Here is a 27,571-nt window from a genome sequence, read left to right on the forward strand (position 1 = left end):
ACTGAGTCTTAAACGCCAAGTGGTGCTTCCCAGGGCCCTAGATCCTTGGCCGGTGTTAAAGTGTACTCCTGTCCCCAAAGTGCAGATCGGGAACTATGACACTTTGTGACAATTATCTGCCTGGAGAAGCCCGGGATCGCCTTCGACGGTGAGTCGCTGGTCATCCTCAGCTTAGTGCTTTTCCCGATGAAGGGGATCGGACTTCCAGAAAAGTTTCTAAGTCCGAACGTAGAAGGCCACATTAGGACCAATGCCCAGAAGCATCTGATCAATGCTGAGGCCTTCCTGGGCACGGACTTCTGACTATGCCCACTCAGAGCTTTTCCTCCATCACTGATGACCACACTGTGATCCCACTCTTCAGCAACCTGCCGTTATTGGGACCCACCTCAGATCCATATTGGAAGTCAGAGGGTAAATTTCCCACGAGTATGGACCTGGTCCCTGTATCCAACCCATGCTTCGTCACGGTCAGCCTTTACTTTTGACTTTGATCTAGTCTAGCACCCCCAGGTGAGCTGCAGTTGGCGCTTTGTGCTTTTTGATGCTATTTTTAATTTAAACTTGAAAACTCTCCGGCTCTACTTATTGGATTTTGATCATTTTGGTGTCATTTTATTTATTCAATTTTACTCTATTTTTCTAAATTAGTTTGTGTGTTGGTTTAATTTTTATGCTGTTCGTATACTGCATAAATACTTTACATTGCTTTTAAGTTAAGTCTGACTGCCTTGTTGCAAACTACCAGAAGCTTAATCATATGTTTATTTAGTGACTTTAGTGGTTCACTCTGACAAGGATTGAAATTATTATTTGAAGTGGGTTGTCACCTCATCAATTAGTACTCCAAGTTCTCACGCCACTGGACGACATCTCTTCCGGTGAAAGCTCCGCTCACTTGAGCTCGGGGGTTCCAAAAGGCATTCGAGCTTAGCCACAGCTGGGCTTCTGGCTTTACTTTTTAGTGTCTCTATAACTCTGCATAAAATGAATAATTAGTTTGAAGTCAAAAGAAAGAGAACTAATTCATTCTGGACACCCCCCCCCCGGAAACAATTGCCTGCTGAATGGCTGCTTGATTTAACTAGCAGTTTACACAGACGCTAAACTAACATACAGCAAGAGCACTGGCGGTGGACAAAACAGAATATCAGCATACCTTTAGTAAATCAGGGCCAGTATTTTGACATGGTTGCCTCTCTCCCACATGAAACAGATCTCCTCCCAAATAACAAACACCTACCTCCAATGTGCCATCACAAACATTTAGCCACAGGTACCCGTATAACAATAATTGCCCTCAATAGGTCAGCACCAGCCTTTTTGTGCAAATGAAGCATGAGGCAAGAATTGCCGCTAGTATGGCAGTCTCAGTATTTTGTCATGAGTGTCAGCATTGTGCCCATTATATCATGCAATGCCACAAATCACCCTTGTCCAGTTTTACGTATTACCCCTAATATGCCAATGCCAACTACTTTGTCAAATGTTTTATGCTAAGGATTTCCTTTGGTATTCAAAGGGCTAAGGCATATTACTGAGCACATCACATTCTCACTCACACTCACTAACACCTGCTTATTCAAATTTTTTCCTATCTCATTCACTCTGCTCATGATTTTTGCTCATTTGCCGTCACTGCCTTCACTAACAAGCTCACACTCACTTGCATACACTCTTACTCATTCTCAGTCTCTCAATTAGTATTTTCTATATAACTTCCTGAGCACTAACAGCAGACATGTTGAATCTGGCTAAATAAATTTGCGTAGATTTCCCTAGAGGATGTAGTCTGCTTGGGACTTTTTCATCCCCCCAAAAAAGATTTATAAGGAAATGAGTATAAAATTATGTATTTTATAAAAGAAGGTTGGCCAGGTAAAATTCAATAACCATATTTACATTCTATAGTGAATTAACGCTCTCTACGCTGTGGGTTTTAGAACAGATGAAAAAACATGGGCAGTGTAGTTATAATGCCTGCTATTAAGAGCCGTTGTTTGTGTTGTAGTGACCGCTTTACAGCACACTGCACAGCACCCCACATAATTAATATTCAATGGGTTGTAGTGTGGCTAATAATTCTTGAAGGTATAATATACTGGTAGGATACACAGTAATTTCACAGCAACATCACTTTTTGTCTGCTAGTTCTTTAGTAACCGCTTGGTGCCTTCTTGCATCGGGCTAGTTCAGTTGCCATGTTTACAGGAATTGCTAAATGTTGGATGCTAACAGCAGCTATTTTATTTTTTTAACATGTCACAGATCTGTGGTAATTGCATCCAACTGATTGTTCTTCATTTTGTCACAGGTGGAAGGAAATGCATCAGCTCTCTTTTGTGTTTGATACTGCCGGATTTCCAGGAGCTAGAATATAAACGAAACAACTTTAATAGATGCAAGAAAATACCTTAACTACAACACTTGTTTCTATATTGATAACTACTTGTATTGCAATGCCAAAAGGAAAACAATCTTTCCGCTGAACATTGAAAACGGTGATCTAATTTTATATCCACTGGGTTTTGCACTATTATTTGAGTCTTATTGGCATTGGATATTTTCATAGTATAAGAAAGTCCTGACATTTGTTTGATGTTTAGACATTCTGGGAGTGTGTGACATAGTTAATTGTACAAAAAACAGGTAACTTCTTACTTATCTCATTAAAGAGTTTAGGGGTAATATAGGGAGGTGGCAGTTTTTAACCTGAAAGAGTTTAGGGGTAATATAGGGAGGTGGCAGTTTTTAACCTGTTTTTCTTGGCTTTTGTCGTTACTTCACTGTAGAAAAGTACAGTCTTCTGTTTTTTCAATAATTTTTTTGTAATGATTATTAACATATGAACCTTTGTATTTTTGTATATGTCACTAGACATCGTTATTTGCACACATGATGGTGGACACCAGAGTCATTGGACCAAAACGTGAAATGGCGAAAGATAGACAATTATTTTACTCATCTGTTAGCCAGACAAGACCCTTTGACAGCATGTTGTGTGATAGATGAAAAACCTGTCCTGACATCTTCCGACTATATGCCATAAGAACATTTACCATTGCTTGGGTCTGTTGCTTACACAACCACTGGCACATCAAAGGCTCCTAGTTCATGTCTGAAACAAAGAGTTCATACATTTTAGATATAGGAAAACACAAAGATGTTTCAAGATTCAACACAGTTTCATTATCAGAGCCAGATGAATCACGCTAACACTTTTTTACTCTTCCTGGACACCAGAGGCTTCATACAAGTTTATGACATTTCAACAGGGAAATCAGACATGTCACTGTCAACGTGAATGACTAGAAGTCTCTCGTCCATGGTTTGCTTGCACTGCTAAAGTTGAAGGTGCTGTATGCAAGACGTGTACTATTTGCACATTAAGAAGTTAGAAAAGGTTCTCATCAAGCAGTGGGGGAATTAGTATTTCAGCCTTTGACAAAATCGAAAGATGCGCTAAGTAATTTTCGTTCCCCTTCTTCCTCCACGAAGAGTAGCACAGCAGCTGCTAACTTCTCATCTGTTTTTGAGGGGAAGACTTTGTTATTCCAAGTATGATTGAGAGCAACTGGAAGAAAAACATTTTAGAAAACAGAAAATGACTCTTGACAATAGTGGAATCAATATTGTATCGTGCCAAAGAAGGGATAGCTCTTCGAGGACACAGAGACAGCGGACAACCCATTAAATCAAAGGAACCTGAATGGAATAAAGGCAATCTCTGTGATGCTCTGTGCCTATTGTTTCATGCTGGCGATGGAAGATCTGGCATAGCATCTGGCTATATGTCTTTCCAATGCAACCTACACTAGCAGGAAGATTGAAACTGATATTATCTCTACCTTCAACATTCTTATGAGAAAAAGAGTGGTGGAGTGTGCTGCCAATGCCAGATTAGTTACCACTTTAGCAGATGGAACAACTGACAGTGCCACTATAGAGAAATGTGTTATAGTAATTAGTTTTTATAGAAGGTGCATCTGTATATGAATAATTCCTTAGCTTTGAAGAGCCTCAAGATGGAACAGGGGTTAGAACTGGAAAATAATGATCACCTCTTGAGGAATATATGGCCTCGGTGTTGATCATATGTGTGGACAAGCATTTGGTGGTTGTGCTGCAATGAAAAGCGCAGTTTTAATGGTGCAAAGGCAGCATTTTTAGAGAGTGTTCCAAAGTTAATTTATTTACATTGTGGAAGCCATACATTGAACTTTGTGATTAGATATTCATATGACATAAATGTGAAATCCTTAATTGACTTACAATGCTTAAAGAAGTGTCCAGTTTCTCAAGAGGCTCTGCAAAGCGGATGGCCGTTCTAAAGGTGAAATGTACTACTGTGCTGGATGCAAAAAAGAAACTGATAAATGGTTTATGTGAGATATACTGGGTTGAAAGAAATGCATTTGTTGCTTGGTTTGTTGTACCCTGCTACAGTTAACTCTTTGCTTGAAACCCCAGACTGGCAAGTTCACAACTCCTCTTCTAAAGCTGAGCAGTTTCTTTCTCCTATTCAGTCCCGTAACTACATTTTTGCTCCGCACATTCCGGCACAATTTTCTAGAATACTGCTTCATGTTTCAGTTGCACCAAAATCCTAGTACAGATATGTTAAAGTGCATAAAACAGTTTGAAAAAATCAAACATCTGATTCAAGAAAGAAAAAGCAAAGCAGAAGAGCCATTTCATGAATTTTTTGTAAAAGCCCAAAACACAGCACGTTAACCTCTGTTTATGCCACACCTTACTGGAAGGCAAATACAATTGGCAATAACAAGACTAGCGATCCTGAGACAATTTATTTAATGAATTGTCAGAGAGATTCAACCAGCATCTGAAAAGGGTCTGCACAGGGTAGTATCTGATACCAAGGTATGTCTGCTAGGAGTCTTTTAAAATCTTTGAGGATGCTCTCAACTTTGATGAGGATGATTTACCTGGTACAAAGGATTACAAAAATGACTGAGACATATGGGTAATGACATATGGCTGAAGGTAACTATTGACGAAAGGCCAGGGAATATAATGGATACCGTAAGTCACAGACTTCTATCCAAACATATAATGTCAGCGTAAAATATTTTCCACTTTGCCAGTGGCAACAGCATCCCTAGAACAGTGTCTTATTTGTCTTCACAGACTGTAAACCTATCTTCGGTCAACAATGGGGCAAGAACGACTCTCTGGACTTGCAATGATCAACATTTTATGAGCACATTGTCCTATAAAAACAATTGTTGATGAACTGTCGAAAAAGGGTTGTCGCCTTGAAATAGCATTGTGAAAAGTGGTTCTATTGGAACATTTCTAGAATCTGTCTTTTAATTAAAATTTCAATACACTCTTTCCCTTTTTCATAGAACCCTATGAGTGGTGTAAAAAGGTGTCAACTTCAAATCAAGAAAAATATTTGCACATATTGTTTTACATATTATCCCGTTTAAAAAGCAGAATATGTAAAAAAATAAAATATCTGCTTGGCCCAAGGATGACCCGATCATCATTGTTTAGTATGTTAGCCTTGCGACATAGATTCACGTTACCCATGCCCCTTTCCTTGATGTGTTAGCTCCCCAACCCCCAAAGTTCAGGCCTAGTTGTGCCCCTGTGATTAATGCTGATAATGAACATTCGTAGAGTAAATGCATGCAAATTGCAATGTGTAAGGAGGTTTGCCAAATCTATGCAATTATGCTAAACTTTGTGTTCCCAGACATGGGAGCACATTTTACAAATCAGTGCGTTCTGGCATTCGTAGCCTTTGCTTATAACAATGATTTGCAAAAGTTAAGACCCCTGACTGGAAACATTTATGTATGAAGTATGTGGGGGTGATCAGGCAACCCTAAACGTGAGTTATGTTTGTCCTACAGAGATGCACATACTGAATTGTCGTGCTCCTTTCAGTGCTTTATTTGAGCCAGTGGTTGTAGTTTGGGCTCACTGGCACTCATTTTTGGGAATCAGCACTTATCTTTCCTAATCAGATTTTCAATCAGAGCAAGAGAGAGAAAAACAAAAAAGGGGAGAAGAGAAAGAAGGAAAAAACGACTGAAAGAAAGCAGTTATGAAAAGGAACCGGCAACAGTGAGATAAAGAGGCAGGCTGGGAGTGTCTGGTGGTGGGTTAAAGAGACCTGAGGTGGAATCAACGCTACATAGCATTGGTATTCAGCACCCTTACCTTGGATAGCACCTGCTGTGGGCTACGGTACAAATCTTGGACCTGGCACAGGTTTGTTTTACAAGTTAACCATTGGGTGCATAGGTATGGCTATAGCAAAAATGCCAAAATATGGACTTGAAAAAATAGCACAGATTTAATTCACAAGGATACTGAAGATTTTCAGTACCCAGTAGAAGTGATTTTTCCAAGTAGTGGCCAAAGGCTGAATGGGTATCAATACCACACTCTATCTTCACCGTAATGTGATATTTTCTGTAAAGGGGCTAAACAACAAGCAGACATGAAGCCTCAGTTAAGCACCCATTCATCTATTCTTTTAGTCATATTTGTATTTATGCAAGTGTTAAGGACCAGCATAAATTAAATGCAAGGAGAGCCTAAAAGCTAAGAGCTTAAAAAATACAAGTCTGTATGTGCCCATGAGGTGCATGTGCTTACATTTTTTTTAAGAAAGTGCTGACACAGATGCTCAAGCACTCCTACAGTTATGAAGTCACGTACTATGGGGCAGTGGGATTGTACATACAGTCAGGGCTGGCCTTTAGCATGCACAATCTGGGCCAAGGCCCAGAGCGCCGATTTTCTGTGGGGTGCATGAGGCGCTGTGCGTTAAGGTTATGCCAACAGCAGTTTCCTTCTCATCCTGCTCCAGCCTTGTTCTTGTCCTTGCCTGTTTGGCAAATCACAATGTAAAGTGGTTTTAGTCCTTCTTATCATATGCCAGGTTATGTTTTTAGCACCCCATCGCCCCTTTCCTTTTCCAGGGTTGGATTGGGACTAAAAATCAGCTTGGGCACTCTTAAAAAAAAAAAAAAAAAAAGTGGCCCACATTTGCATATTGCCTTTCCGCAAAATACTGCTTATTCAAAGTTTTATAAAAAGAAGGGGGGGGGGTGATCTCTGACAGAAGCATGTTGTTAAATAGTAGATTCTTCCATCAAAGATTAGATGAGAGTAGGTAGATTTCCATAGGTTCTTTATTCATAAGTATAAAGGTTCAACAGCTCAGCCACCCAACTGCCTCTTACTCCTCTCCTCAAGATTCTCCTCCCAACCAACATAGCTTACCCATTCTAGAACCCTCAGATGTCATCACAGCCATGATAGACAGCAGCTGACAATCTGATGCATATCCATACATACAATCTGATGTGTACAAGATAATGAGTATAAACTTTACAACACATCTCCCTCCTTTACACACTAACATTTGGATGAAAAGTAAAAAAAAAACACCATACAATTAACATATAAATATCACTAAATCATTTTACTACATAGTCATTCAAATATGAAGGAATGTGAGAAATTCTGTTAGATTTCCTTAAGGTTCGTGAGCCATCTTTGCTATCAATATTTTTTGAAAGATCCCTCACATGACGCATCTTAACACATACTGCAACTCTATTTAAATTCCACACTCTATGGTCAGAAGTCCTCACGGCATTGTCAAAGACCTTAATTACCTTTAAAGATTTCATGAATTTGGCACCAGAAACACAGAAACCAGGTCTTTTGATCATGACAAAATCACCAACAGAAACTTTAGTAGTTCTAACAGCATGTCTCGCATCATAATTTTCTTTACTTTTCAAACACTTATAATCCTCCCTTTCCTCCCACGAGCTTACATCCGGAACTCCTCCCTTGGCAGAGATACATTTGTTAACCCAAGGTGGTTCCAAAAAGGTATCAGATTGTCTCCCTCTGAACAAGGAAAAGGGAGACTTTCCAGTCATAGTATGAGGCGCAGAGCGATAGACACCAACTCTCCTAGAAACTTCCTCCTTCCAGTCAAGACAATTCTGTTTAGCCAGAGAAATAGTGTCTTTTAGAACCCTATTGAACCTTTCAACAGTGCCATTAGATTCAGGGTGATATAAGGCACATTTTTTGTGAACAATACCACAATTAACAAGGAAGTCTTCCATTTCCTTTGACACCAGCTGGACACCATTGTCAGTCAGCAAAGTCTGTGGTATACCTTCCCTAGAAATTAACACTTTCAGAAAATCGATAACACTTTTTGTATTAGTGTTTCTAGTGAAAGAAATTTCAGGCCATCTAGAGTAAAGATCCATGACAACAATAACAAAAGTATCCGACCCATCACCATGCACTGGTCCCAAAATATCTAGAGCTATGTCCTTCCAAGGACCACTGGGGCGCGACCTTTTTTCCATGGGCTGAGTCCTGATCTTTAAACTCTTCTCACTTAGAGAACATTGGACACACTCCCTTACCAAACGCTCAATTTGAATGTCCATTCCAGGCCACCAGTAAGTAGAACGCACTCGTTCTTTGGTTTTAGAAATCCCTAAGTGTGCCTCATGAGCTAGATCCAGAAGAGATTTCCTTAGAGACAAAGGTGGAACTAGTCTGTGACCTCTCCATAACATTCCTTCACAACAGGACAACTGTTCCCTTACAGACCAAAAATCTTTAACAGATTGACTTCCTTCTTCCTTATAATGCCAGCCCTCATGGATAAGTTTCAAAACCTCCTGAATAACTTGATCTTCATGACAAGCGTTTAGCCAGGAATCTTGAGAAATTACCTTGTAATCAATTTCACACACAAAATCATGGGAATGACTAAATTCAGAATCTTAACTGTCACTAGATTGGGTAACAGGGACCAGTCTTGAAAGTGTGTCGGCAACAAAGTTTTCTGAACCTGGAACATACCTAACTGAGAAATTAAAACCCTGCAACCCAACAATCCATCTGGAGATTCTCTGAGAAATTGAGTCAATACCCTTACTCGTTAGTACCTCACACAATGGTTTGTGATCCGTCCTAACTACAAACGAAGTTCCCCAAATAATTTTTTTAAATTTCTTAATAGCCTAGTAGACAGCAAGGGCTTCTCTCTCAATAACAGAGTACTTAGATTCAGCACCCTTCAGACTCCTTGACACAAACAAAATGGTGTTGTCAGGATTCGTGCCACCTTGATATAAGACAGCACCAAGACCCTTGAGACTAGCATCAGTAGAGATAATTGAACATTTAGCTGGATCAAAATTTCGAAGATTAGGAGCATTCTGTAACCTGTGCTTTATTTCTATGAACTCTTTATCACACAAATCATCCCAGACAAATGTTACTCCTTTTTTAAGTAAATTTCTCATGCTGAAAGTAGCTTCTGCAAAATTCTTAATAAATTTGTTGTAATATTCCGCCATCCCCAGGAAGCGCATGAGTTCTTCCTTTGAAGAGGGGGCAATTAGATCTTTAATGGTGCTTACCAATTCGGACTTGGGGACAACACCATCAACCGTTACCGTGTGACCCAAGTAATCAATTTTATCAAGGCCAAATTTGCACTTCTCACGCTTAATAGTGAGATTGTGAGCAGAAAGTCTATCCAACACTTGTCGGACCCTTTTCCCATGTTCTAATTCATCACATGCATAGAACAACACATGTGTTCTTAACTTTACTTAGATAAAAAAAATGCACAGATTAGTTCACACTGGTGAAACACACCTGCTCAGGCCTCCTGCCCCCGCTCAGGATGCACACATTAATGGGCCGGCCCGGCGAGAGAAAGGGAGTGACACCTCTGCCTGTTGATAAAAGGGAGGTAATGGACGCCCATCTACCTCCAGAAATGCCACTTAGGCACCCACTGGGCTGCTGGCTACATCCAAACAACACAGACATCGCCCAAATTGTGCCCAGGCTGCATAAAAAAGCAGCCCACAGCTGGAGCTCGGATACTGGCCCCTCGGCCATTGTCTGAGTGCCCGCCTTACCAATCTGACCCTGCTTGCCCTCCCTTCAGCCTCTGATCTCTGCTGGCACACATCGACAGAACCATCATCTGTGTGAGGCAGCTACGCTATTGGTGATTTAAGTGACCTGGGGGAGGTCCGGGATGTTAGCGTTCAGGGGCCAATCCCTACTCCTCCAGGTACTGACCAGTGAACAAAAAAGGGACCCCCTGCTGGCTCATTTAATTCACTACCATTAGCAAGAGCGCCAAAATTTCTTTCCGCCCATTAGGGTGACCAACCGTCCGTAATTTTCACGGACCGTCTGTTATTTAGTATGATGTCTGCAAGGCGTCCGTAATTTGGGGTTCCCAAATTACGGACGCCTTACACACATCATACTAAAATCAAATTGGGAAATTTCAGGAAGGTATGCTGTTCCCCTGCGAGAGGCCCCATGAGTTTAAAAGTTTCCACTCTGGGCCTCTCGCACTATCTTTTAATCTGTAGACTGAGGCTGCCTGCAGCAGCCCCTCCCGGACCTCGCAAGGACTGTGGACTAGCCCATTGTCATTCTGAGACTGCAAACGAATAGAATGCCAATAGGCCCTATTATAGTGACAGCATGTGGTGTGCCTTCTCCTGCACAAATCTTGATTGCAGAAAGGGCCTGATGTCGCTTTGCAAAGCTGTGCGCATACTGAAAAACTGTGAAGTGAAACTTGTATAAATCCATTTTGACTTGTACTTATTTTGGTTGTCTATTTACTTGTCTACTATTGTGTGACCTCCTCAGATATGTCTGTAAAACGTACGTTTTGTCCCAAATTTTTGTCCTGAATTTTGACCTTCAGTCCTGAATTTTTGTCCTGAATTTTGACCCTTTGTCCTGAATTTTTGTCCTGAATTTTGACCCTTTGTCCTGAATTTTTACTCTGACCGTCCTGAATTTGCACCCATGCCAGTTAGTCACCCTTCCGCCCACGCTCAGAGGGCTGGCTATCTTAGCAAAGGCCATCTCTGAATACAGTGAGTTCATTTAAAGGTAGGATTTAAAGCGGTACCGTGGTGGGGATGCCGTGTGACACAGGAGACAACTTGTTGCCCTCCGTATCCTGTACACCACGAAGCATGCCGTTTAGCTTAAGAGCATATGGCTGTTCAGAGGATCGGATATGTGTGACATGTTGAATGCTAATCGTTTTCGTTTTCTGCAGTTTAAAAAACAAGAATCTCGGCGCCCCACCATTAAAAGGCAGATTTAATAGTGGTGTTTTCATATGCTGTTGTAATAAACAACGCACGGAGTGAACCGCCATAGGTGTATTTCTTCTGGTGTTTTTCTCCGTATACTGGCAGTGATTGACGGTGCGTCACGTGCCGGATGCAGCAAAGCCCGAGAGGCTCCCGGTGCCCCACAGCTGGAATGTGTTCACGCTCTCCCCATTGGTCCAGGCTGTTTGTCCAGATGTGCAGGCCCTACATAAAAGAAAGCGGTTACCGGAGCTGCAGGGGATTTGGTAGGCAGATTCTTGCAGAAGAGCGAAAAATATTATATATTTAACAACGAAAAATGGAACGCATTAAATGCTCTCTGGCGATCTTCCTATGCATGGGACTTGTGTACCAAGCAGCGGCTGGAATCGTGATGCCTAAACTGGCGCCAAGGAAACTGTGTGCTGACGAGGAGTGTGTTTGTAAGTATTTCGAATGCCAACACTGGCTCAAAAGAAACTTTGTGCTGCAAAGAAGTGTGTTTGTTTGCTTAGCTTTAATTTATGCACATACATTTAGGTAATAAGTATGGCATCTTGTTTTCGAATGCTGAAGACCTAATTCATTTTATTTACAAATCATTAAATATGAATGAACCCAACACTGTTTAATTTTATATTAAACGCATATTTTTAATTTTACATTAACATACATTATGACTTTAATAATGAGTGTTCTGCTTTTTATAGTTGTCTTTATATATTTCAAGATGATTTTTTTTTAGATCTATTCCAGTTATGTAACTTTCTTAGTGTGTAACTTGCTCAGCACATCATATGGATGATGGGAAATTTAGTCTGGTGCAACGAGCTTTGCTGGTCCTGAGTGGGAGAAGCGGAGGGGCCCTGCAGATGCTGCCCATGGCCCATTCTGCACTCACTCATCCCGGGATGTTTCGAGACATCCCTCTAAAGCCCTCCCTTTGTGTTTGCAGACTCCATCTCTCTTGGCACCGCTGAAGACGATTACAACGCTCCGGACTGCAGATTCATCAACATCAAGCGAGGGGACCTGGTTTACGTGTATTCGAAGCTCGTGAAGGAAGACGAAGAAGCGGGGGAGTTCTGGGCCGGAAGTGTAAGATATAATCCTTCTTCGGAAAACGCATTTAAACATGTCAGAAATCGTATTGCCTGTCTGCAGCAGTTTTAAAACCATTGCACAGTGTACTAAAGTCAGTGCTTAATTTGAGCCTGTGGTTGCCGGTGCTCAGCACCGGCACTTAACTGTCAACACCGGCCCTTGTGACAGTCTGCCACATGGTGACGCTGGCTGTCTGATTTAGAGATTATCATAACAGACAATTATTAATTCAATACAGATTAAAAATGACTATTAACTGACGTCCAAACCATTCTTATAGCTTTGGGGCCTGGATTAGTCTGTATTGTCAAATTTGTAGGACTGTGATGGTTAGTAGTTGTGTTGTTACTATCATTGGCAGCGTGGCTGGGCCAATGTGTGGTGCAAGCTGCAGTGGCCTCCTGACGAGAGCCCTGGCACTTATTTATTCACAAATTAAGCACTGACTAAAGTAGTTGTGGATGTAAATTATGACGTAATGTCATTGTGCCTATACCTGTTGATAACTTCTGATAAGTTGTACATTAGGCCAGAGTGGATGTAGCTGTTTAATAAGTACCCAGGCGCAATTGGGGAGCATCCATAGATTAACTTTCAATAGTAGTAAATCGTTGCCCTATTTAGGAAATCGGAACTCAGCCCCAAATTTACCATGGAAGTCACAATTTATGATGTTGTAAGATACGCCATCCTCTTTTCCTAATTTATGTGTTATTTCCGAAGGAACAGGTGTAATGTACGGAGTTTACTTAAAACGAAAGAAACCAGACCGTATGTTTGCATAGTTTACCCATCGTGCACCGTGCGTTTCTCCCGCCCTCTTATAATACTTCAGGATCGTTATTCCTCCTGTTCAAACTGGGTCATTTGTGCTCCCCCCGCACTTCCTTCTGTAGGTACAGATGCAACATTAGTGGGCAGGTGTGTGTGGAAAATATACTTAACCTATGTATGTAAATGTGCTAAAAATCCCATGAGGTTATTGCTATAACCTCACAGGATTTTTACCATATTTACATGGGGTTTCCTCGTCTACTATTCTGCCACACGTCTGGACCTCCTGCAAGCATAAATTAGAGAGAAGACCTAACGGGGGTAAGTAACACACATGTGCGTAGGTCTTATGCCAATTACACTTGTATAAATATTGTGGGCCTCATTTATGAGGCCCCTTGCGCCGCTGGAACGCCGCTTTTTGTGACGTTCCATGGAGCAGGAGCTTGCTCCATATGTACGTGGCAGCACTAAGCCACTTTTTTGGCTTAATGCTGCCTCATAAATATGACTCCCTTTAATTCAGTTTTCTGCGTTAAAGGGGTGTGCAATGGGTGCTCCTGGGGGCGTTCCACGCAACATCCATGGCTGTTTGACACTGCACGAGAAATCGTAAGTCTGCGGCAGTGCTAAAAACTTACGCCTCCCAGGAGAGGCGTAAGGGAGGCACAACGAGGAGAAATATCTTTATTTCTCCTCGTTTCTCCAAATGCAGCACACATAGAAAGAGGAAAAAGCCTCTTCTGATTGTTTCTGTGCAGGAAGGGAATCCTTCCTGCACAAAAATAATCCTCCACGCAATGCAGGCACCCTTGCATCCTGGTGCAAATGTGCCAGCGTTGGCGCACGACATCTCATTGTGCGCCGGCGCGGGGGAAAAGACAAGAATGCGCAGTATCTGATAGTAATAGTGCATCCCTGCTCTTTTCTTTTACCCTAGGGCAGCGCAGCATGGAGGCCTGTGGAGCTGCCCTAGGGTAAAACCTCATAAATTAGGCCCTGCATACCTTGTGCAAAAGCAGGGTTAACATTTTTAACTCCGTGAAATTGATTGTAAGTCTTGAAAACTATTTAGTAAATCAGGCCTGCGTTCAGAGATGTGTCAGAAGAGCCATGTGTTAAATACACATACATTCAAGGGCACACAAACATACCTACAACATGCATAAACTTGCACACACCAAGCTCAACACGCCCCTCTGCACTTTCCCTCAATTCACATTTTACCTTTTCTGCTGTGCGTTGTGTTTATTTAGTTTAGCTCCTTACGATTATTTTAAGGAGCAGATTGCGTAAATCAGAGCGCGCACCTGGCACAGTTAAAGCTAATGAGGGCAGTCGGAAGCAGCTCATTAGCCGCGCGCCACCATCTCCTTTGGATTTTTAATTACATTCTGAACATTTGATTTTCCAAATACAAAAATACGCAGCGAGATGCTATGTTTATTTAGCAGAACAGCCTGATTAGAAAAGCGACATCACTGTGCAGTGGGGAATTGAGAGCGGTGCTCCCATAATCCACTTTGCACCGGCGCCGTTTAAGATCAGGGCCTCTCTTGATTGGGCCAGGCTTTGGTTGGACTCCAGCATGTGGCATTCACATGGCAGCCATGAAATGCCTTCACAGTGGGCTGGCAGTGCTGCGTCGGTTATGTGTGGATGCTTTGTTGTCGCCCTAAGAAATGCCAGAGTGGGTTTATTATAAGTGCCCTCTTTGCAGCACATCCCTACTGAAAGGGGGTTGTTGCGACAACACAAGTAGGTAATACACCTGCATTAGGTAAAATACCTGCACGTCTGCCACTACTCTTCCGTTCTGCTCCCCACTACCCCCTAGTCCCCACTCCGTTCACACCTTCACACTCTTGACGTTCCGTCTTTACCCTCGATGAGGCCTTACCCGCGCCCTTGACCCCCCCGCCCATGACACTGCCCTTGGTTCTTTCCAGGGCCGTTTCTAGGTGTTTTGCAGCTCTAGGAGAGAATTGAAAAATGCCGCCCCCTCCCTTTACTATTATCACTCTCTCCCCCTTTCATCCAGGCTAGAAGAATTAATGCATCATATATTCCCAAACTCATGTTTTTTGCCGCCCTCCCCCTTTTGCCGCCCTAGGCGGCCACCTAGTCTTGCATAATGGTAGATACGGCCCTGGTTCTTTCTTTAATTCCTTACACGTCTCTCTTCCCCATCCCATCATACTACCCCCACCTTCTCTTACTCTGCTATGGTCTCATGTCTCACCTATATTTTGTCTCTCTGCTCCCGCCTCCTGCCCCTTCCACCGGATTCTACTCCTACCTCCTCACTCTACATACCCCCGTCTATGGCCCTACCATCCTAGTCAGCTCCTACAGTTGCCTCGAATCTACTCTCCACTCCTGCCTTGGATTCTTAAGCTGCTCCCATTCTGGCTTCACACTTCCATCTGTTTGTGTACCTCTTCCTCCGCCTCCCCCTACTTACGTCCACTGACCCTACCATTCTGCTTCTGTATCCCTAAAGTGCCCCATCAAGGTCCTCCCACCCCATTGGCTCTGTACTTTTCCATGGTTCCTGGCTCTCTCACTGTCCCTCGACCATCTCACTCTGCTACTATGGCCTTCATTTCGTTTTTTTCTTTATTATTTTTACTAGTTGTCATTATTTTACAAATTCGTTGTCTATGCATAGCTTCAATAACAGCATAACGTGACCTAACGCCAAATGATGCACCCCCCCCCTGCAGAATGTGATAAGGGGCATGAGTCTCAAATATCTCACTAATATTCATGGGCTTTGGGTTGAATGGGGGCCTCAGATGCCCCCCTCGCCCCCAGCTCTGCAGGGGTTGCAGGAGGCTGTGTTACGCGCTAGTAACTTTAATTTTTTATTGAAACAATTGTGCTGTATTTAGCCTTGAGGCAATAAAGAATAAAAGGTAAACAAAGGAAGCATTATAACAGGTAGCTTATAGGGGACACTGACACTAACCAAGGTGTGTTTTTGTCAATAGTTAGTTACTGGGGCATATTGCAGTACTGGCAGAAAGGGCCGGATAACAGCTTAGTACAAGGAACCCTCACTCTTCCCCGTTCCTGTCAGCGTGACCCTATTCTCTTCACTCTGCTGCTTCCCTCACTGCCCCGTCACTCCGCTGCTACCCCGTGAAAGGGCCTCTAACCTCTCACTGACTCCGCCGTCGCCCTCCGCCCTCACACTGTGACTCTGCTCTCCGATGAGCCAGGGTGGTCGCAGAGCAGGGACTGGTGACGCAGCACGAGCCCCGCCGCCTGAGCTCACAGGGGGTGTGACAGCGCCTCTCAGGGTATGCCCCCCGCCCCGCCCCTCTCTCTTCGGCAGACAGCGCCCACAGCAGCGTGGCAGGGGGGCGGGAACTGGACAGCCTCTCACTATCATCTTTGGGACATTGGGGGCAGGGCCGGACTGGGAACTGAAATCAGCCCTGGCAAAATTTGGCAGACCAGCCCCCGTCAAATTTTGCAGACCAGCCTCCGTCCAGCGCGTAGCGAGCGAGCGCAGCGAGCGAGCCCGACCGCTAATAGGGGGGTTTGGGGGGGTTCTCCCCCCAAGAAAATTTTGGAAAACAACCGACCAAAATGGTGAATTTTACAGCACATTTTTCATTACATATTCAATTGTATCAACTTTCAAACCACAGTAAATAGTAGATGATGACCTTCAAGAGCACCAGGTTACCCACCCAGTCATATGTACCCATAGACATTCTTTCAGAGAGCACCAAAAATAGGCACGAGTAGTAAATCAGAGAGAAATAAAAGTGAGACCAGCCCCCACATGGTGTGTAACGAGCAAGCGCAGTGAGCAACCACTATTAGGGGGAGTTTGGGGGGGTTGAACTTGTCCCCCCCACACAAGAAATTTGGGAGACAGAAAGGCCAAAAAAAAAAAGTATTTTTCAACACATTTTTCATTACATATTATATTGGATTGTATTAACTTTTAAAGCATAGTAAATGATTACCTTAAGGAGCACCAAGATACACAGTCATAAAACATAGACATTCCTACAGAGAACACTAAAAAATGAAATGTCGAGCACAAAACATGAATATAAATATAAACAATTTATTCTTCATATAAAATAGCATAAAGACATTTAAAAACGCACTTAACTTCAAACAATTGTGCAAAGGTTCAGAGTAAAAAGTGTACAAGACAATGTGCAAACATTAAATGATTTTTATATCCTGAGTTTTGTAAATAGTGCTAAAATAAAGCATCTCTCCGTAGCCACTCCCCCTCATGGCCTCCTCCTCAGACACCCTAACTACCACCCTCCACCAGTGCCCCTCATCTCTCCGTAGCTCCCACACCCCATGACCTCCTCCTCAGATTCCCTCACTGCCAACCTTCACCAGCACCCCTCATCACTCCGTAGTTTCCCCCCACCCCATGACCCCCTCATCGGATTCCCTCACTGCCATCCTCCACTAGTGCCCCTCATTTCTCTGTAGCCCCCCCACCCCATGACCTCCTCCTCAGATTCCCTCACTTCCATCCTCCACTAGTGCCCCTCATTTCTCTGTAGCCCCCCACCCCATGACCTACTCAGATTCCCTCACCGCTCCCTCCACCAGCGCCCCTCATCTGTCTGTAGTTCCCCCCCTACCCCGTGACCTCCTCCTCGGATTCCCTCACTGCCACCCCCACCAGTGCCCCTCATCTCTCTGTAGTTCCCTTCCAGCCTGTGACCCACCTCCTCATAAGATTCCCTCACTGCCACCCTCCACTATTGCCCCTCATCGCTCTGTAGTTCCCCCTGCCCCATGACATCCTCGTTGGCTTCCCTCACTGCCACCCTCCATTAGTACCCCTCATCTCTCCTGTAGTTCCCCCACCTCATGACCTCCACCTCGGTTTCCCTCACTCCCACTCTCCACTAGTGCCCCTCAGCTCTCTGTAGTTCCCCCCCACCCCGGGACCTCCTCCTCTGACTCCCTCACTGCCACCCTCCCTCACTGTCTGCCACCCACACCCTTCATCTCTCTGTAGCTCCCCCCACCCCATGACCTCTTCCTGGTATTCCCTCACTGCCACCCTCCACTAGTGCCCCTTATCTCTCCGTTGCCCCTCTCATACCCATTCCATTCGTTGTATAGCACTACTCATATCAGTGTAAGGTGTCACAGTACTTTACATAACAGCAGCACACATTATACAGAGACAATAAATCAAAATCAGTTTACGCGAAATGTCACATAAGCTAATGAGGATTACAAGGTGTAGAAATCACTTCATCCATTCTGGTGGGCAGTATATTTTACAGGGGTTTGGTCGGGACTCGGAGAAGCACAAAGTCAGGATTTAAAGAGTACTCCAGTGGTCAGGGTTGGCTTTACTGATAAAAATGTATAACTGCCCAAACAAACTCTTATTAGTAACATTAGAATAATGAAAGAATGGAGAAGTTCTAACTACATCACAACACAAAAAAGCGAAGTTTGTATGCAGTTTTTTTATGACAGTTCATTGGTCACTGTCTTATGTTAACTTCTGAACTGCAAGTAACACAAGGATATCTGTGACAGAGGTAGTAACCCACTGAGCTATTCCCATAAAATTCAGTTTATCTGCATTTACGAACTACCAACCGACAAATGGTTGCTCTGCAGCAGGATCGTAAATCACAAGTTAACAGTTTTTATTGTTGTTGTACATCGGTGGCAGATTCACTGCGACTGCGAGGGCTAAGGAGGCTCATGTTTGGTGGGCCTGGCCCACCCTCTAGAACCGGGCCTGGTAGGTAGTGGTGCAGCCTGCTAGCATAGCCGGAGTCTTGCTCGCAGCCTCAGGCACAGGCAGGTCAGTGAGGAAGACTGCCCTCAAGGCCAGGGACGGCCTTAGCACTGGTGGTGCCCTTTGCATTAATAGCTCACTGTTCTATGTTAGGATTTTAACTTATTAACTGCAAGTAACAATAGGATCTCTCTGACAAAAGCAGTAGCCCACTGACCTATTTACATTATGTGCACTTTGTGATCTGCATGGTACATGTTCTTTGCAGCAGGCACATTAACACTCTGAGCTACCTTTCCATAAGTCAAAACTTCCACTAAACAATATGCAGATCTCTCTCTAGGAAGAACATTCAACACCAGATTCATCATGCCATTTTTATTGATGCCGAAAATTGCTGGAGGCCAGGAAGGAGGCAGCAAGCGCTTTTAAAATCTTAATATACTTGCAAACATAATGCCTCCACCCAAAGTCAGCACCCGGTGCGGTCACACCGGTTGCACTGCCCTAGAGCTGGCCCTTCAAGGGTCCTGTGACCTCAATGACAGTCACTGTTCTAGGGTGTGCTGCTTCATAGGCCTGCCCGCAAGACTGGAGGTGAACTTCAGTATGGATTGTGGTGGACAAGCCTTGAAGGTTAAACCACACTTGCCACTGCTAGGATCCGCCTGCTGGTGCTAAGACACCAGAGTTTCTAAGGTCTTGCGAAGCCTTCTAAGGTCTAGCATGGGTTGTGCTCACTCAGGAGAGTGGTCTAATGGACTGGTTATTAAGGCTGAACCTGGTTCACCAGTTCCAAATTCAGCAGCTCTGGCCATAGTGCCACATCCTCTCCCCCACTGAAAACCATACTGCCCCACTGAGAAAAACTCACACTACCTTCAATTACAACCCAATTGTTGCCGGCTATAAACACCTGGATGTGGCTCAATTTAAATGACGCACTAGACAAGAGCAATATGTGGCCTACAAAAAATAGTAACAACATCCTGGAAAAGCAAACACTCAAAGGGAATGCAAAATTAGCAAACCATGTGAAATGTAAGCAGGAACAACATGGTTAGCTTAGCGCTTTTACACTCACTATTCAGAAATCAGTGAGTGCTTTTGCCTGAAAAGTTGAGGACATGACAACAAGGCCCTGAATGGACCCATTTTAACGTCCATTGCTTATATCCTTACAAAATGTAAGCAGTAGTAGGGTAAAAAAGACCACATCCCTGGACGCAGAGCCGCAGTACACATTTCTTTTCTCCAATCCACACATTGCAGCACCTCCAGGATTGGTGCACTAGGTGCAAGCCCAGGAAAAACAAAGACAAGAAAACAAAAATAGCGCTTCACTGGCAAACTCTGTAAAAGTGACGCTAATGTGTTTGGGTGTTAATAAAATCAATCTGGCCAGCTTGCTACCACTCTGTCTTACTTTATTTAGTTATTTTATCATATTTTAACCTTTTATTCCCGAAGCTGCACCTTGGAAATAAAATAACAGAAAAATACGACATTTCCAACAAAAGTGTTTTTTTTTTTGGATCCATTTCACAGGGGAGCAAATAAAAGAAAGGAGAGGAATGAGACAGGGGACGCACATCGCACCGTGAACTAGACTGTCAATCAGCGCTGGACAGTCACCCAGTCCTGCGGCTTTTAGTGTCAGGGAGCAGCGTCGCGTGTCAGGCAGTAGGCGATAATCCTAAACACGTGCTGGCTGCAGTGCCAGGCCTGAGGCCAGCCACCACCTCGCTCCCTGTGCCTAGTAGTAGCCCCCTTGCCCCTTACTTCCTTAGGCCCCTTTTGCTTTTGAAATTTCTGGCCCGCTCCAGCCCGGTCTTGAGTCGCGACTCCCCCGCACCAGGAACACTGCCCTGACACTACAGTGCCACCACACCATAGGACGGAACAATGCACGCAGTTGCCCATATGTCGTGTTCACCGAGCTCAGGTTTGTGTATGTAAGTTATGTAACAGAGCAAAAGGAAAATCCAGATCAGACTCTGATCTGGATTCTCCTGTTGCTCTGTTACGTAACTTACATACACAAACCTGAGCTCGGTGAACACGACAATCAGAGAATACCAGGTCGATCCCTACCCGTTGACCCCGCGCTCCTACTGCTGTGCATTATCTGATTGAAAATGCAATTAGCAAAAATGCAAAAACAACACTCACTTGGCGGTGGGCGGCACTGGGACACACTGGGACAGGCAGGGGCTAGGGGGCTATAAATAAATTAAATTATGGGGTGGCGAGAGAGGGCCTCTGGTCGACTCGTCAAGGTCTCAGTCTCTGCTGCAGCCTGCGTTCTGGAACCTGGGGATCACGCGCACTTTTTATTGCGTGAGCTCCAATGCGCATGTGTCAACTCACCACCAACAGCCGCACCCGCCCCACCCCCCTAAGGTGGGTGAACTGCGAGTCTGCGACTAAGAGCAGGCAGCGCAGACGCGGCGGTGGAGACTTCAGCGCACCGCGCTATTTATCCAGCACTGACCTACAGTCAGCACTAAATTCATTAATTGTGTTCATAAATTTTGCTTTTTTCCGCACCGAGCGAGGGAGACGCAGTCACGCAGCAGAGACAGTACAGAGCAAACAGTGAGCAACAAAACCGGCCCCCGGCCCAAAAACCGGCCCCCGGCCCAAAAACCGGCCCCCACCCCTGGCAGCCTACCGGGGGATTGCCCGGTGCCCGGCATTGCCAGTCCGGGCCTGATTGGGGGTCCCAGACAATACGTATTACATATTTTGGGATCTCCGCATAGAACACATTTTGAATGATATCACCCGTTTCCAACTAACTCAAGACCGCATGATGCGAAACATTACTAAATTATGTGTTAAACTTTGACAGGGTCACACAAAAACCATTGACATATGTCACAATCGGGACCCCAAAAATCTTTAAATAGACACGGGGTAGAAAGACAGTCATGGGTACAGAGAGAGAGGAGGTTAAATAGATAGAATTGACAAAGGTCAAATAAAGAGAAAAGTTCACTTTCCCAAGGGCTCCCCTGGAAGGGGGAGGCCCTAGGCAACTGCACACTTTGCCCATGCTTAAAACACCCCTGCGGCGTCACAGTCTGCCGTGGCCTGGTAATATGGCCAGGTACTCCCTACACCCCCTCCTCCCCACAATGAAAACACGTGACAGGGGAGAAGTCTTTGGAGGCAGGGGGTGTGACACCCCCGGCCGTATTTAATATACGAAATTAATAAACATTAAAAATTACATTTTAAAAACACATAGCAGAAAATATACTTTACACCGATTACAAATAATACGTTTACAGATATCAAGTGGCTAACCTTAACATAACTCTAATACAAGGTTTCCTATCCATATCTAAACATATCATTATCAATCTTTACAAACTTTATTTTCTGCGTTACTAAAAATGGGCCTACGGCAAGGTCACTAACTGGTGTCAGATCCTTATCAAATTGTAACCACACCCTCCAGCCGGAGTGCGCATGCGCAGAGGGCCCATTCACCGTGAGGGTACTTTCCCCCCCCCCCCCCGGTTACCCCCGTACGCTCTATACCTGATCTCCATAAAGGGGCCCTTGCAGCCGCTGTGCACGTGCGGGATGGCCCATCAGCCTCGAGAAAGCGTGACTCCCTCCTCCCCCGCACCCAACTGTCCCTGGAGTTCTAGGAGAGACCACTTGTCCCTCCCACTTGGGCGACACCATTCGGGAATGGCGCCGCCCTCTAAGGACCTTAAATTTACTGCTCACCAATCATGACCTTTCCGCCACAGGCTAGCATAGTTGACCGACTATCTAGCCCCCACCTGTGCTCACTAGAAAGGTCATTCCCTGCGCCTAAGGCCCTTCAGCCATGCCAACCTATTCTCCAGGAACACCTCGTTGCCTACCTGGGATAAGTGAATGCCATCTTTTAAGAAGCACGGCTCACCCCTGATGCATCCATGGGCGATGGTCTGTAAGTGGGGAGCCCTAAAAAGTCGCTCGAGCTTATTGTTTATTCTCCTTGCAGAATGATTCAACGCTTTTACAGACTCCCCCCCTCTCCATTGGAAACGGGGTATCATCTGGGACCACCCAATCGTGCAGCCCTGACAAGTCTTAGCTAACCAGCCTATTTCAGTGACTATCGTTTCCACCAACCCTCTCCTTCCCAGTTTTGCTAAATCGTTCCCCCCCAAATGCAGGAGGATTATAAACGGGGGCGGACCCCATTTCCTTAACAGGTCCAGAATGATCTCCCGGAACCGATCAAAACACAGCCCCACTTTTCCATGGCATGCTATCTCAAACCCTGCCTGCCGTGCTCTTTCCCTGTAATCACCTGTAGAAAAAAGGTTAGACAGACGCCTTACATACGAATGGCCTATGATCCACACTGTCTGAAAAGCTTGCTTTTGTGGTGATGGTATCCGCTCTGCCGATTGTTGCTGGTGTAGTGTCTTGAGTTTCTCCCCTGCGTGACAGGCTCGAGAAACTGTAAAGAAAGCAGAAAAACCATGCATCAGCGTTGTGTGCCTCCCTTAGTCACAACATGTGTAGGCGCACATAACGTTTGTAACAATTGGACACCCATCTCCCTATCTTCTGTACGTCGCCGGTTGATAGGCCCCTGGCCGTTGCTTCAGTGGCGGCCCCTATCCTAAAGGAGTGGGTGCCGAAACACTCTGGGTTCTGACCTACCTTCAGAATTGCCATGTCCAATACCCTTTTAAATTGGAAGCGTGTCAGTGGGACCCCATCTTCATGGATCAAGAAAGGCCCCCCTACGTTCAATGGTCTAACCTGCAAGTAGCTCTCAACGTGTGCTACCGGACAGCATGGGTTCCCCTGTGCCCGGTGGAGAACCACCCCATCACCCCGGGCCTCCTGATCAGTCTTGGACTTCCTGATTGATATTAATAAGGCATCGGCCCTGATTTTCAGGCATTCAAACTGCAGGCCGCCTTGCATGTCCAGTTAGTCTGGGGCCACCAACTCCCCAATACGGAAAGCACCATAAAAGGCTAATGAAAAGGCAGCAGTGAATAACCTGACCTCACTTGAGGTGTTGCAAATTGCGGGGAGGGCTGCTAGTATTGACGTGAGAAGCTGCACCCCAATTGGCTGGCTCGTGTCTGGGGCCGACCCCTGGAGGCGTCGCTACCCTTTCAGAGCTTTTCTTACCGTGAAACTGTTAGTGGGGTAACCCCTGTCCCTGATCTGAGCGAAGAAGAAAATTGCCGCCACCTGTTTCCTAGCTGCGGCCGCCGAGCGCCCGTTGGCCCTTAGCCAACCCAAGTATGAAATGAGTGCCCCTGTGTCGTGCCAACGCTCCACCCACCCCTCACCCAAGAAAGAACAAATATTACCGCCTCCTAGCGAGGCGTGGGGGGGCAAGCTGGGGAGCCAGGAACCAAGAGGAGGCTTCCTGGGCTCCCCAGCCCCTTTATAGCCCTGTGAGACTTGTTCGCCCCTTAGCGCGACCCGGAAGCGATACGAACCGCTTCCGGGTCACGCCCAAGCCCGAGACCAATGGGGGAGAGGGGGGGCGGCCGCCGCGTCACAAGCGTGCGCGAAAGGCACGCCCCCCTTCCCCCCACCATCGCAGAGGGGGCCGGCTCGACCGCCATACCTTTTGGCGTGGCCGATGCCGGCCCTGCCGTTCTATTCCCAGCTGCCAATCAGGACAGGGTCATGGAGCACGCCTGGGTGTGCATGTAAGTGCGTCCCATTGGATGCGCCTGCTCTGAGCCAGCGGTACAATCACAGGTGCTGGCTATCTCCTCAATAATCCGTCCGGACCCCTCTGTAGGTCTATCAAGCCCCCACTCGTCAGCAGCGCGTCGGACTCTGGGACCCACTGATCTCTAGAACTGATCCCCAACCCCTCACCCTGCCCTTGTCCTTCTTTATAGGCGGGCCTGGGCCCAGCTGCTACTGTCCCTGGCGCAGCACCAGACTGTATACGAGTAAGATGAATACTGGTCAGGCGAGACTGTCTTACGTTTACACTGGTTGGTGTGGCAGCCTTTACAGAGGGTGGTGAATATTCTCTATGGTATTCACAGCTCAGACTAACACTTGGAGTCAGCAGTGCGTCTCTTCACAGTGAGTCCCATCGTCTGGTGGTCCAATGATGGAGGCAGTGATGGGGGAGAACATGTCTGGCGTGGTACTGCCTGTTTAAACAGGAAGCTCTGATAGGCCCAGCCCTGGTAAGTAGCTCGTTGCCAGCTCTGGATAATTCTTTACAGGCTGCTTCCGGAGCCATCAAATGTGCCACTGTATGGGGTATGAGTCTTTCCTGCAGTGCAGCAATGCCATCAGAAACTGTCGTCAATCAGTTTATAATTAGCGGATTGCGTGACATTCTCATGGTCTTGTAGGGGTTCGGGGACAGCTACCAAATTACGTTAGTTTAACCCGAGATGCGTGAGACTAGGCGTGGCTGAGGAGAATCGAACTAGGATATATTGTTTATCTGTTGGCACTCAGACCACCATTTTCTATGCATATTATATACGTAGGAAGTATGCACATTTGTCAGGGCTCTGTGAAGCATCCAGAATGTGCTCACTTGGAGCAGATGATTTCTGTATTGCTGTGGATAACTGTGATTTCCCCCAACAGGTTTACAGCGAGCAGTACAAGGACCAGATGGGCGTGATTGGCTACTTCCCCAGCACAATAGTCAAGGAGGACCATGTCTACCAAGAAGCAAAGAAAGAACTGCCAACAACAGTAAGGCACTTAAAAATAGCACAGTGTGTGACTGGCTGCATGTGATGACACCTGTGCTTCCACTGCAAGTGTGGCCTTTGACATTGTCTCACTAATATACCTAGTTTAGCCAGAAAGTACCCTAGAATATTAATTAGTGCAACGAACCCCACTATATAACTTATATTTTCAAAATATATGTGCCGTGTGTGAAAAAATCAGCAATAATTAACTTCTGAAATAAAATCCTAAAAATGCATACTTTATCCGTTCTAGACTGCCATGGCCATCAACTGCTACTAAACGTGATATCTGAAAGTCTTAGATGATTTATTTGACTGTGTCTTCCTGTTGGAGGCACATAGAAGCAGATGGGGGTTCATCAAAACTGCCTTTCATACTTTTGCCCACACACACTCCCTTGAGGAATGTTCTACTTTACCGAGAAGAGAAGGCATGGCGCGAGAATCCCCTCGGAATTACAGTAATGTACACAGAAAGTCGAGGTTTTTGGCTCAAAAACAGTTTTATTATTATGAAAAGTTAGTACTTTCTTTCTCTCCAATTAGTTCAAGCGAATAAAACATTTATGAGCAATTTAGCACAAAGATCAGTTTTTGCAAACTTTCACACTTGTTTGAAGCGCCAAGTTGGAACATAAGAGTTCCTGCAAATTAATTCGTGTTTTTAGGCTTCAGACTGTAAGTGACCACCTGGAATGAAGAGATGCAGCCTCATGGCATATTCTAAAATATTATATATTTCCCTTGTTCAGTGGAGGGAAACTTGAGGCCAGGACTAGGCCTGCACAGAATACAAATATGTGACTGCTATAAACTTTCACGAACATTTTTGTATCATTTGCACAGTTGGATCCTCATCCTTTTATTTATTTTTTAATTTTTTTATTAAGCATTTCCAGGAAAAATACACATATATCAAATATCAATCAATGATAAAACCAGTTAATACATTACAATAGATTAATTATAAAAGGCAGTTCATACAAAAGAAGCAGTCTTGAGAAAAATACGTTACATCAGTTATAAAACGGCTTGGTCCATTAAAAGAAAAGCTAACCGCTCCTGCATGGTACTTTGGAAATATCTACAAACAAAGCAGTTCATTAGAGCCTACCCCTATTGGTGCTATAGGCCACCTCTGTTAGCTTCCTCCTATGCCACCCTTACATCTCTACTCCAATCGGCGATATATGCCCAGACCTTTTGCCCCCGGGTTCTAGACTGACTGCCCCTGCAGGCATAGATAGCCCTCTCTTGATTATAGATTCTGAGAAGCCTGGCAAGCCACATGTGGAAGGTTGGTGGTTCAGCATCTTTCCATCTAGCTGCTAGTAATATCCTATATACCGCTGTCCCCAGAAAGAGACAGTATTCCTCCTCGGTGCTAAGGAACTTCGGGTACAGATGAGAGGCAAGATGACGGATTGTTCATGCACACTGAGCTGAGAGAGCCGGAAAGAACTTATGATGCTGCGTTAAGAAGTCTGGAGGGATGAACGTAGAGATTAGTAGCGCTGAGCTCAAGCCGGCTAGGAGCTACCTTCACTTGCTGGGAACTGTTATTGGACTGGCTGTGCTAAGGCATCTTGGCAGACTACTAACCAAAGCCGACGAAACCCACCATAGGAAGCCTTACCCGACAGCGAAAACCGAGGGGGAAGTCGGGCGTGCGGAAACCGCTGGGTCTGTCAAGATGGGACCCAAGATGGCTGCGGCGGCCGCCAAGGCGAGAACAGCCAGACCGGCGCTGCGGGGGATGTCAAAGTCAGGAGATGCTGAAGTGGAGAAGGCAGCGGCTCCGGTAACACTGGGGTCGCCCACACAGACTCCGAGACGAGAAAGAGGAAGAGGTGGGCCGCTCAGAAAGGACGCCCGGCCGGCCACACTGTGGCTTATCTGTTGAGAGGGTCAGCCAGGAAAACAGTTCCGGGCAAATTCAGAGCGGTGTCTGTTCCAAAACGAGCGTGAACGCTGTGAGTGTTGCAGATGCCTTCGGGGGCCCGAGTACGGCCCCGAACGTGGAGCGGGCCACACCAGGAGCGCGGAGT

General features: G+C 45.3%; 1 protein-coding gene and 2 long non-coding RNA genes across 3 annotated transcripts in view; 2 read left to right on the forward strand and 1 right to left on the reverse strand.

The window, feature by feature from the left end:
• LOC146821658 (uncharacterized) overlaps window positions 1-5,644 on the forward strand; it is a 23,996-nt gene extending 18,352 nt beyond the window's left edge. Inside the window, exons 3-4 of the long non-coding RNA XR_014963189.1 lie at window positions 2,315-2,501; window positions 2,878-5,644. This is a non-coding gene — a long non-coding RNA (uncharacterized LOC146821658). The remainder of the gene's footprint in view (window positions 1-2,314; window positions 2,502-2,877) is intronic.
• LOC146821659 (uncharacterized) lies at window positions 2,234-27,379 on the reverse strand. The gene is made up of 3 exons (XR_014963190.1): window positions 27,160-27,379; window positions 3,060-3,118; window positions 2,234-2,370 (listed from the first exon to the last, which is right to left on the reverse strand). It is a non-coding gene; the product is annotated as an uncharacterized LOC146821659 (long non-coding RNA).
• The window catches only part of OTOR (otoraplin), a 56,838-nt gene continuing 40,643 nt past the window's right edge, over window positions 11,377-27,571 (forward strand). Inside the window, exons 1-3 of the mRNA XM_085612709.1 lie at window positions 11,377-11,611; window positions 12,124-12,266; window positions 25,411-25,521. Coding sequence (XP_085468835.1) covers window positions 11,488-11,611; window positions 12,124-12,266; window positions 25,411-25,521 — 378 coding nt within the window. The 5' untranslated portion in view covers window positions 11,377-11,487. The remainder of the gene's footprint in view (window positions 11,612-12,123; window positions 12,267-25,410; window positions 25,522-27,571) is intronic.

The sequence above is a fragment of the Triturus cristatus genome, chromosome 6, assembly GCF_964204655.1.
Source record: "Triturus cristatus chromosome 6, aTriCri1.1, whole genome shotgun sequence".
Taxonomy (NCBI): Eukaryota; Metazoa; Chordata; class Amphibia; order Caudata; family Salamandridae; genus Triturus; species Triturus cristatus.